General features: G+C 40.9%; 1 protein-coding gene across 3 annotated transcripts in view; it reads right to left on the bottom strand.

Annotated features, from left to right (window-relative positions):
• Positions 1–1,008: 1,008 nt before the first annotated feature.
• Positions 1,009–12,659, bottom strand: part of MKLN1 (muskelin 1) — a 196,702-nt gene continuing 185,051 nt past the window's right edge. For all 3 annotated transcript variants that reach the window (XM_048836679.2, XM_048836680.2, XM_048836681.2), the window contains one exon: positions 1,009–10,734. In XM_048836679.2, coding sequence (XP_048692636.1) covers positions 10,613–10,734 — 122 coding nt within the window. In that variant the 3' untranslated portion in view covers positions 1,009–10,612. The remainder of the gene's footprint in view (positions 10,735–12,659) is intronic.

Genomic DNA, 12,659 nt, shown 5'->3' with positions numbered 1-12,659 from the left:
TTCTGCAAAGAGGCCAGCACACTGCTAATGCAATATAAAATCATATGCCACCCTAGGAATGCGGGTTTATTACAGTCTGGGGCCTCTAGGTCCTGACCAGAATGTTGGTTGTTTGGAGGGATGCGAATAGCCAGCTGTCTCCTGTACAGCAGTATAAGTGGCAGAACATAACACTATTGCTGGGGGGATCAGCATGCACGATTTCGTGTCCTTTGTTCTTGGGCCAGCAGGCCTCGAGGAGAGTGTGGCTCAGGGCTGGCACAATCTGTAGCAACTCCTTATTTTAGGAGTGATGTTGAGGCGCTCTGGACAGAAATGGTCACAATGATGCCCTGATGAAAGGAAGGGAATGAACATGATCCACCACAGCCTCCATTCAAGAAGAGTCCCCTTCAGTACATCAGCATCAGGAAATCAGACGTGCTCTGGACCTTGGCGAGGAATGAATAGCAACAATGGAGAAGAACATGCTATAGAGTAAGGAACTGGGAAGAAGGCCTGGATGATCAACTGCTGTCCATTGGAATATGCAAAAAAACTAGCCACAAACATTTTCATTTTCCACATATGTGACTTTAAAAGGTCAATAGTAAAGCAGTTTATCCTGACCTGCGTTCACCTAGTTAATGAATTACGATGCCACACTGATGTTGAATGCTGCTAATGAAATTCAAGCAGCCCTCAAATAGTTAAAACTCCAAACCAACCAATGGAATCTCAGCAGGCTTGTTACAAGGAAACAGATGCAGGGCTGTTCCCCCATCTTGCTCTCCCTCTCACTGACATGCCAAAGCCTGAGTTGAAAGTTCTCTTCCTCTGATGCAATAGGTGATGGCATGCCAGCACCTAGAAGGAAGGTGCTCACTGGGGTTAACTTCAGAAACAGAACCCCAAACTCAGGTCACTGCAGGTAGAAAGAGCTTGGAGTTCACCTGCACATAGAAACTGGCCCAGATTAACAGTTTAGGACTCAAAAGTAAAATGGACTTAAAACTAAACAAGGTCGCATCAATGCTAATGTTTACATTTATTTTTTAATGACAGTGTTTGTGAAAGGTGCTGTACTGGCAATCCTGGACATTTAAATCCTCAAGTTAACCTCAGGCACAACATAGACAACAGTAATACAAGGTCCCTGCACACTACTCACTATTGGTAGGACATAGCCCTGTTCTGGAGGCCTAGGGGTGTAACCCCAGGCATACTTGGGTAACCCAGGCTTCATCTCCATTCAATCCTTTGCTCCTCTACTGAGGATGCCAACACAGACCATCTGAACTAACTGGAGTAATTTGTATTGGGGTCACTTGAGACGGTAGTGAGGACTTCATCAGATGGTACCATAACCATTCTCTGCTGGATTTCAATAAGTGTCCTAGAGGTGAAAGATTCTGTGGCCAAACTCCTGAGCCACAGTGTTCTTATGCCATTTTATGCCATCTTATGCCACAGTTTCCCCAAATTATTATTTTTTTTTTTGGATCATCAGAACATAGGTGGTTTCCAGAGAGCAAAAATCTTGCATAAAAATTCCGATTACCGCAACCTAATGTTTTTAGCACGACCCTTTCATGACAGTACAGTGATTAAACACACACTGTGCCCATGTTAATAAATATTAAAGAGCTCCTCACTGTAATACTGTGTTACCACACATTTACATCAATCTAATACACCAATATTCACAGCTGTGGCATAAGCTACACCACTGTCAGAACTATAGCCAAAACAAACAAGTCATGTGCTTCCCTTCCCCTCCTCTTGGGCATGAGGCCTCTCTCTAGTTCACCACACATGAAAAATAGTTTTGTCAACGGGTCTAATTCTCCAGGGACTAAAGAATGGATGGAAAGGCAGTTTTGCCTTCTCCCGGAGGATGACTAACATTTTAACCTCTCCCTTTCAAAGAAATCAAAGAATGGCACCACTAAAAACACATAGGTTAACATACTGGAGAAGTTGCTGAAAGAGTAGGGCAAGGTATTATCCCTGGTTGTTTCAGACCAGTGTCAATGTGTCACCACTTATTTTCAAAGTTTAGCAAACTGACATCCATCAGTATGGTTAGATGGCACAGACGATATTGGAAAGGAGAAAAAGAAACCCTGTTTCCCGAACACTTAAATTCACGAAGTGGCAAAATGATTACCCATCAAAGCAAGACATCTTTTTAAAAGGCCAGAAACCTGGAAGCGAATGACTGATTCCTCAAGTGTCATTAGTATTACATGAGCAAAACAGAGCCTACACCTGACAACACCGATTACCAAACAAACAATCCTATTTCTCCAGGAATTTGTAGTGCAGGGGTTCTCCAACTTCATTGCACCGCAACCCCCTTCTGAAAACAAAAGTTATTTCATGACCCCAGGATGGGGACCGAAGCCTGAGCCCACCCGAACCCTGCCTCCTGGTTGGGGGGAGCCAAAGCCCAAGTCTCACCACTCCAGGACGGGGGGCCAAGCTGAAGCTCAAGGGCTTCAGCCCCAGGCAGGGGGCCTGCAACCTGAGTCCTGACGCCCTCAGGCTTTGGCTTAGGCCCTGGGTAGTGGGGCTCGGGCTTCAGCAAGCCCTGGTGACCCTATTCAAAGGGGGTTGTGATCCAGTTTGAGAACTGCTGTTTTAGTGTATATACAGAATCCTCATTTTCCAATTCAATTAATGGCACTAGCCAAGTAAGAGCAATAATTAAATACCTTAAAGCTGATGTCCTTATGCTGCAGACAGTATAAAGCTGCACACAGTATCTTCTAAAATCACATTCACAAATAAACGAACCACGCCCAGTGGTTTTCAGAGGAAAGTGTTAGCCACTGATAATGCACTTGGCCAACTACGCAGTTAAAAAAGTGCTTATTTAGTAAAAATTACCAAGACTCAGGATTTCAAGGAGGGCACTTTACTGAGTTACGTTATGGCTTCAATACTGTATTTTCCTCTTATTCTCTATCCCCTTTGTAATGCAACCCATCATCTTCACTCTTTGGCTCTGAATCAAGCAGAACTTTCTGTTAAGCTGCCGGGTACTTTCCGAGTTAGTTGCAACTACTCTACATGCACATTAGCATCGTCACAAGCCAAAAGTTAGGGCTAGTCTACGCTACCACGCTACGTTGGTGCGGCTGCATCGCTGTAGTGTCTGGTGAAGAAGCACTATGCCAACAGGAGAGTGCTCTCCCATCAGCATAACTGTCCCTCAGTGAGAGGCGGAAGCTAGATCGGCAGGAGAGCATCTCCCACCAACACAGTGCTGCGTGGATATCACTCTAAATCAATGCAACTTACATTGCTCAGGGAGGTGATTTTTTCACACCCCTGAGCGCCAGAACTTACATCGACTTGAGCAGTAGCGTAGACAAGCCCTTAGTTGCTTATTCCTGTCTTTTCTCTCTACTACTAAACCAGCGTTTGGTCTGTGACAGCTTCCCCTCCTTCCATGCCATAGTTATCAAGATTCCTTAGCAACCTCTTGAAAGATTTTTATAACTTCTTTTGAAGTCCAGATGCAATTATATCTTCCAGGGCTCTCTTAGCCGCTATTTTAAACCCCATGCCCTTGAAAGAGCAGTCATCTTTGCTTAATTCAACCCCACTTCATCATGTCTCAATCTCCCCCCACACCCACAGCCACATCTTGCCTCTGCTTCTCCTCCGTCAAGAATAGCTGTCATCTTTGGAGAGAACCAGGCCTCAAACTGATGGGAGGAACTTGCTGTAAAGCAGTGTCAGGAGTCCCCATGTCCCAACACCATATAGGAAAAAACTCCATCTCTTTGACAGTGTATCCCTTGTGGCAGCACACAGCGCTTCCCCGAGGCCACAGAGCTGGCTTTTTTTGTGGCGAAGAACAAGTCAACAATACAGTAGCTGGGATTTGGTTTCAAACTGTAAATAAAGGGTCGCTAACGAAATATTTTTTATTTTAAATCCCTTATGTTACTAAATCTACCTCAGAATAGTACAGTAAGTTTAACTACCTGTTTTACTCTTTCCCATTTATGCTGACTTAACTTCTCCCACTGCACTCAGCTACCCTCAACAATAAAATTGGACGTGGCCATGGAGTATGCACTTTCCACATATCAATTAGATTCACTTTCTGGTGCTCCTGCACCAATGCAATGGGTATCTGTTTCCCACATTGCTCGGGCAGTGGGGAGGCATTCAACTAAAAAACCTTTGCACTGTAACTCCATCAGAAGTGTATTAATATTAGGGATTGTACATTCCTCATTACACAACAGGTATTCTTTATGTAGAAACTTTTTGACTTGTTTCCCTTTAAATTACTGTAATCTGCCCAGGTTACATAAGCAGTTTATTCCCTTACACCAAGTCACCTGCTCTAAATTCCTTCACCAACACCTACTCCCAACTCACTAAGAGATAAATCATTTCTTAACACGGCAAAATTCTACTTGCCCAGTCATCGAGATAAGGCCTGGGGCAAATATACTGCATGCCTGTGCTAGGTAATTTCATGACAATTTTGCTGATGGGAGAGAGCTCTCCCGTCAATTTAATTACTCCAGGCCCTGCCAGTGGTGGTAGAAGATCATCCACTGATATGCTGTCCACACCAGCACTTAGGTTGATGTAACTTACGTCACGCAGGGAGGTGGCTTATTCACACCCTCGAGCGACATAACTTGTACTAACTTAAGCTGTACTGTGTACATAGCCTTTGTCTAATCACCTCTGAGTGGAGTTTAGACTGGTGCTTGTTTTGTAATGCTTTATCTGTGTGGTACTCTAACTCAGCTGATAGTGGGCTATAGCAAATTTATGACTTTTTTATACTTCCCATCTCAAGAGAAATAACTACTGAAGGAAAAAACGTAAAGTCAGACATGCAACCTACTACACTGGATATAGGATTAATTCATGATCAATGTAAGACTTCCTGGTTTTTGTTCCTAGAAGAAACAGGTGAAAAAAAAACTCAATATACCAAATCTGTTTCCTCCAGCAACTGATTTTATAAAGTACATTTCCACACACGGGATTACAGATCTTTTTAGCTTCTGGGAAGAAGAAAGGAAAAGCAACGACCGTAAGAGATGTGACAATATCTCCCATCCAGAGATAATGGATTCTTTACTGCACTTCATTCTTAGGAACAGAGCTATGCGAACTTAAAGATGAATTATACTCTGTTCACCAGCTTTCACATGACTGATGTCTCTGGCAAGAAAGACTGTTTCCTCAAGCAACTCCATGGTCAGGGAAAAGAATGCCTAAATTGGATGCCAGCTCCGTGTCACAGTCAAAACTATTCTCAGAGAAAGAAATCAGTGCAGAGGTTTTTCTGAAGTACATTATCAAGGCAGATCTACCTAGAAGATCTATTTGCAAACCCTTTGCAACTGTGTCTGCATGCACTGTTTTTTCAAAATAAATGCTTCAACATGGTTTTGAAAACAACTCCATACACAGTACCTGTGGCCTTACTCATAAATTAACCTGCAATTTACATATACACACAAAATCATAGGCAACCTAACAGATCAGTATTTATTTACATTTCTACTGTTCCCATCTAATACTACATATATGGGGTACTGTGCATGGGAGCAGAGGGCAGAATAAGCATATCTTCTGATTTCAAGGAATGACCACCCTTTACCATGATCAGCAAGAAAAAAAGAGTTTGAATTATGACCAACTATACATTGAAACTCTCTCAGCAAGAGTCAGGATGGATAAGAAATGTAACTAGTTTAAATAATTACCACCCTGCAGACAGGTGTAGACAACATTAATGTCCCACCACTGTAGGAATGCTGCCATTGAGACCTTTCACAACAGATAAGAGTCAAATGGAATGTTGGTCAATTTGATTTCTTAAAAAAACTAAGCAAAAAAAGCTTCCTTTTGTCCCTTGCATTTATATGCCTCATGCAAAATATGTTTAAACATATTACAATGGTGCTTTAACCTGAAGATACCATTTCTGAAAGAATCCAAAAGATACAGGTTTACCTAAAACACATGGACATCTATGGATTTCTGCCTTCTGACCCATTGGCAATTGGGGTGATACAGTGATTGTTTCCACTGCCCCAAGTTCATGACCCACGTCTAAGACTATACATTCAACATTGGATTCAGTTTTGGCCATTTGCAGTAGGTAAAAGGCTGTGTTTTCTGAGGAAGATTTATACACAGCTTCTCAGGAACATTAACATAAAACAACCTTTGTGCGAACAAACACTTACCTACTGAGCACCATCCCAAGGACAAACATCCTGAAGACCAATATCAGTAGTCATTGGCTCAGTTTGTCTCAGTCTCCACTAGTTAGAAAGCACTGAGAATAGCAGACATTTAAATTATCGCTTCTGATTCTTCAAATTGTTGGTGCAAAGTTTTTTGCCTTATAAATTGTTACAAATAAACCAGCTATGTGTTAAAATAGTCTTTGTTTTACAGACTTCAGTTGGTAGGGAAAAAAGTGTTCACTTAAGCAAATGGGACAAGGTTTATTTTAGAATGCCCAATTTACGTTTTCATGTAATGAAGTGGCCTAGAGTTGCAATGTGGATAATATGTGGTAGTAAATTTACGAAGTAGAAATCATGTATACTACATGTTCTTTCATGTGCTCCACGCCAGGAAGCAGGCTCTCTGTTAAAGTGTTTTGAGGCACTTTGTAATCAGCAGGATCAAGTACCGAGATGGTACCAAGTAAAGCATGTGTTCACACTTATGCTGTTATCCAGTGAGTGCCTACATCACGAAATGTCTTCTAAAATGACCCTTCCAAACAAGAAGGTGGATCTCTTCTGTTTGGACTTTTGTATTTCCATAATGCTTTGAGCTAATAAGTTCCTGGAATGACACTCACAACTTAAGCCCACGCATAATACAACCTCAAAATCTAATATCACAATTATACTTTAACAGGCTATTACAGGAATTTCTGTACATTCTCAGGAAACTGAGCAGTAAGTTTTTTTATACTATCTATTTTTATCAGCTATACAAGAGATGCAGTGTATATTATGGCAAAGCACCAATCATTGAATTATGATTACTAACCATGAAAAGGGCACGGAAGTAGTGGATACCCTTTAATAAATCCATAGGAAATACTCATTTTGGATAAACCTGTCTTGCCACAGGGTGCCTCTATTGCTCCACAAATATACAGCAGCCAATACATTTGCTGTGTCAGGTTGTACATAAAGCAGTTCTTAAAAAGGATGGGAGCTGTGGAAATGGCAGCTGGTTAATCACCAGCTAGAAGCAATAAAGTGCACACTGAGTGGTGTGTGTATGGGGGGGCAGTGTGTGTGTGGGGGGGATTGGTAAACCTTGTCTGTGTACACAGCAAAGGTGTGTCAATATTTGATATTCAAGTACTCCCATTAGCTCGGGATAAGAGACAGGATGGTCAGTCACTGTGTAGGAAGTACTAAGCTAGCAAATTTAACTTTCTGCACTTGCAGGCATCCACAACCTCCCCTAGCACAGAGCAGGCTTAAGCCCATGACTGAACATTTGCCGTTGTGTGTCTGTCTATATATAACAGAGAACTTTAAAACTAAGTAGGGGCATAGCGAGCAGATCGAGGGACATGATCATCCCCCTCTATTCGACATTGGTGAGGCCTCATCTGGAGTACTGTGTCCAGTTTTGGGCCCCGCACTACAAGAAGGATGTGGATAAATTGGAGAGAGTCCAGCGAAGGGCAACAAAAATGATTAGGGGTCTAGAACACATGACTTATGAGGAGAGGCTGAGGGAACTGGGATTGTTTAGTCTGCAGAAGAGAAGAATGAGAGGGGATTTGATAGCTGCTTTCAACTACCTGAGAGGTGGTTCCAGAGAGGATGGTTCTAGACCATTCTCAGTGCTAGAAGAGGACAGGACAAGGAGTAATGGTCTCAAGTTGCAGTGGGGGAGGTTTAGGTTGGATATTAGGAAAAACTTCTTCACTAGGAGGGTGGTGAAACACTGGAATGCGTTACCTAGGGAGGTGGTAGAATCTCCTTCCTTAGAGGTTTTTAAGGTCAGGCTTGACAAAGCCCTGGCTGGGATGATTTAATTGGGGATTGGTCCTGCTTTGAACTGGGGGTTGGACTAGATGACCTCCTGAGGTCCCTTCCAACCCTGATATTCTATGATTCTATGAAAACTGAGAATTTTAGTCCTCGTAGTTTTCAGCGAAATCACAACACACACACACCCTAGTCAATTATGTTTGCAAATCTCTCATCAGATCATGCTTTACTTCAGTAAAGTGAATATGTTGTCACTTAATCACAGCTTGATTTGCAAGATATGCTTCTCAATGAGGTTACTACCCTCAATACGTTTGGTGTTTTTATTAGATCCTCCACTAAACCTACTCTTGGGTTGCTATTTAATGTAATTGTTTCACTTTGGGTTTTTTTGTTACCTTTTAACTTTATTTTTGTTTAAATAAAATTGAACCAAAAAACCCACCAGCTAGAAAAATGAAAATTAGAAAAGTAAATGCTTGGGTAAACTGCTTAGAAAGATTTTTTGGGAAAAACAAACCAACCCAGCCCAAAAAACAAGAATCTCCCGCTTGAGGTTGTGAGCAAGTTTGTTTCTGTGAACAGAATGCATAATCATACTCCCAAGATAAACGGCACACAGCATTGTAAACCTCAGTACTTGGACTGAAAAATTTAGTTTAGCTACAGAACATCAGTGCTATGGCACAGTGCTATTGGAAGCAACAAGATTAACAAAGCCATTATCTAGCAAAGAACCAGAAGGTTACAACATGCAGTAAAAAAAACCTGTGGCATGGCACTTTTTCATGTCACTTGAGAAATTTTCTCTCTTTTTGGACATTGTTCCTTTGGAACATTTAACCAGATTGTATTTGCTAAACTGTATTCCATTGATTTTTTGATTTGCTATCTGTTAACTACATTAACTTACTTGCCAAACAGTAAGTTAGCGGTAACTTAAAAAAAGCAACATCTATAATCCTTTCAAGAAAAAAAAGAGTCAAATCTAATCATTTAGTTTTTAAAGTAAATCCAGCCTCTAATGTACTGTTAATTTCTGGGTGTTTAATAGTTTAATAAGATAAATATTACACATTTTTTCTTCATGATTTCCAATGTACTCATATTGGAAATAAAATGTGAGGAAGAAGGGGACTAACTGAATGAAAGCACAAGGATACTAGAACTATGAAAAAATATTCTTGACTGTCATTTCTTTTCATTTAAAAACGTCTAATCCATCATCCCTGCACACACAATACTTCCAGTAAATTCAGTGGAAGTTACTCAGACACAGGAAATTCAGGATTCATGTCCTATGGGCTGCTGGCCCTCTAGACATGAATCTCTACAGTCTTTATATAACTTATCAACCAGTTTGAACTGCATGCTTTCTGGCACTGCAGAATTTAAGTATATGCTAACACTAGGCGCATGTGTCCTTCATTATACTTTACGGACACAGTGCAGCTCCAACCCCTTAGGCCTACATACAAAGAATGTTTTCTGCAAGGGAGAAAATAAAGTCCTCTTTCTGGACGTATGCATTCAACTTATTTTAATAGATCCATCCTTTAAATGAAGGGAGAGGCCTTTGTGCATGGAATAATTTGAAGATGCACTTAAACGAGCTGTTGAGAACAATCCTACATAGGACAAAGACAAAAAACAAGCTGTTGAGAACAATCCTCATTAAATTTCACATTCACACAAATATATGCACAGAGCCAACATGTACGTAAATGCAGACATTCTGCTTTGGAAAACTGCATCCAGACTGAAGTGCTTTAGAGGTGCAGCGTGTGCATGGGGGATGTGGAAGATCCAATTCTGTAGAACTTTACAAGGACTTGCAAAGTGTGTCATGAAAGCAGCACAGAAGAGGCACAGACATAAAACCATCCCTGAAGAAATGCTTGTACCAGCACCTCCTGCATGCTATTTTCAATGGTTTCTCTGAGGTTCAAACTTGACTGCCAACTTTAAGGCTTCAGAGAATGGAAGCCAGGCATTTACAGTAGCACCAGCTAAATATTTATGTTCACACTCTATAGCAAATCCAATTACACACTAGTGTTAGTCAGTTTCTCAGTCTAAGAGGGTGGAAAATTTGAGAGACATCCTCCTTCACACTGTACATTACAATTACAGGACTCAAATCAGTGAAGACACATTACCTTAACGAACAGCAGTGTCCTGCTGCCAAGTTACACAACTGCTGTGAATAAAGCCAGTAGGGCAAAGCAAATGTCATGATTAGTTACAATAAAGCAAGGGGCATTTTAAAAATAAAAAAAAAACAAAGTAAAACCATCTTCAGTTTCCAGGAGCCTGAAATATCTTAGCATTTCCCCTAAAAGCAAAAATGACTGCATGATTGATTTCTTCTTGTATTTGCTAACTCTTAAGTCAAAATCAGAAAATATATACATGTCAGTTACATTTTATTAGCCTAATTCAACAAGGGGAAAAACCTCAGGTATTCATTATACAAGTATAAAGCCCCTTTCAAAGACCCAGGGGTCACTATATTACTGCACACAGCAGTCAATCAATGCAGTAAAAAATTAAAATACTGAAAATGGATGCTTTTTTCTCCTTTCACATGTCCAGTGATTTTTCTGTCACAGTGTGATGAGGTCTACCAAGTTGCCTTTAGGAGGAGTCATGTTGTCAGGAAAGAAATTTACTAATGTATCAAAGAGCTGAGTTCTTTGCGCATAGGTATGATCAACATCCGAAAATCCTGGGGGAGTGAGAAAGACAGGAAAAAAGTCAAATTTAAAACATGAAATAAATTAAGCAATGAAATATGCTAAATGTATACATTTGAAAGGAATGCGGAATATCTGCAATTCTCTCTTCATCCCCTTTTCTGAAATGCACATCACTGCACTGGCTGTGACCAAAAGTCTTTCCCAACGTTGCGTCACATCAGCATTAACAGTCCAGGCTGTTTATTCAGCCCTGCTATCCACTGCCACCAGTCTATCCATTATACATACTCTAAATCAGCCTGGAATTGGTCTGCCCCACATGCAAGCCAACATCGCTCAAGGGCAATGGATTTATACGTAGGGCCCTACCAAATTCGCGGCCATGAAAAACACGTCACGGACCGTGAAATCTGGTCTTTCGTGTGCTTTTACTCTATACTGTAGAGATTTCATGGGGGAGACCAGCATTTCTCATATTGGGGTTCCTGACCCAAATGAGAGTTACGGTGGGGTCACAAGGTTATTTTAGGGTGGTTGCTATGTTGCCACCCTTACTTCTGTGCTGCCTTCAGAGCTGGGTGGCTAGAGTGGTGGCTGCTGACGGAGGGCACAGCTCTGCAGACAGCAGCACAGAAATAAGGGTGGCAACACCATCCCCGGCCATCCTTAATTCTGCACTGCTGCTGGTAGCGGCTCTGCCTTCAGGGCTGGGCTCCCGGCCTCCAGCTGCCACTCTCCAGCCGCCCAGCTCTGCAGGCAGCGCTGCCATCAACACCAGAGAAGTAAGGGTAGCAGTATCCTTCCCCCCCCACACAATCACCTTGCAACCCCTCCACAACTCCTTTTTGGGTCAGGATCCCTGTAATTATAACACTGTGAAATTTCAGATTGAAAGAGCTGAAATAATGAAATTTACCATTTTTAAAATCCCATGACCGTGAAATTGACTAAAATGGACCATGAATTTGGTAGGGCCCTATTTATACGTACTGGAACTCCCTCTCCAATTTCTATACACCACTGGTATCCCAAAGGGATCACTTTTCAATCAATTAATTCTTACTACATAAATTCAGACTTGTCATATTGACTGAAACAAGCGGAATTTTCTTTTAAAAAGATACAGGACACACAAAGAAAGATGCAACATATCCACATTGTTACAATGGAGATATTAATCTTAACAGGACTAATACAAGAGAAATACCTTTGGGTATTACTTTGATCATGTACTGCAAAATATTGGAATACCATGTTACCCAATTAAGAAATAAAAACAGTTTACATGCTTTCTAAAGTTATAATTTTTTTTTTTTTTTTACAGCTGAAATATTTTACATGAACAGGGCAAAATCAAAGGCGAAAATAATCTACTAAAATATAATTTAAGTATTCAGTTTCTTTAAAACCATATATGTGCTCTTTATGGGAAATCTAACTCTGTGGCTCATACACAGTGAGAATGTTACAGTAGATAATTCCTTGGCACCACAGTGATAGAGGCCAATTTGCCTTGTTACTTTAGAACAAAAAAATTAGAAACTCTCAACCTTTGGAGTCAAGGAGTTTTTATTTAAAACTCATCTTAGGAAGATGTAGTATCTGTTGATAATGCTTAAACAAGATCAGCACAACCTCCTCATCCATTAGGACAAACTGTGTAGTCTCTTTTTTCCCCCCTACCTTATTAGTTCTTGGGGCTGCAAATTGCCAATTTGGCTAATACCAAAATTATCAGTGCTTACATAGTATGAAACCAGGAACTGCTAGGCAGCACGGAGTTAGAAAAATGAAAGCCAAGTAGTGCCTCCGGCCTTCTCATAGGTCGATCTCCAAAATTATCATTCAAATAACTATGAAAAATATCTTGTTATTGGCTATCAGGGGAAACCAATTATGTTTTGGGATTTCTTGTTTTTGTAAATTTACAACATTGTCATCTTTGGACAGAATG

Source organism: Caretta caretta, chromosome 1 (assembly GCF_965140235.1).
Source record: "Caretta caretta isolate rCarCar2 chromosome 1, rCarCar1.hap1, whole genome shotgun sequence".
NCBI lineage: Eukaryota > Metazoa > Chordata > Testudines > Cheloniidae > Caretta > Caretta caretta.
The sequence above is the reverse complement of the archived record's forward strand: the minus strand, read 5'-3'. Positions and strand labels throughout refer to the sequence as shown.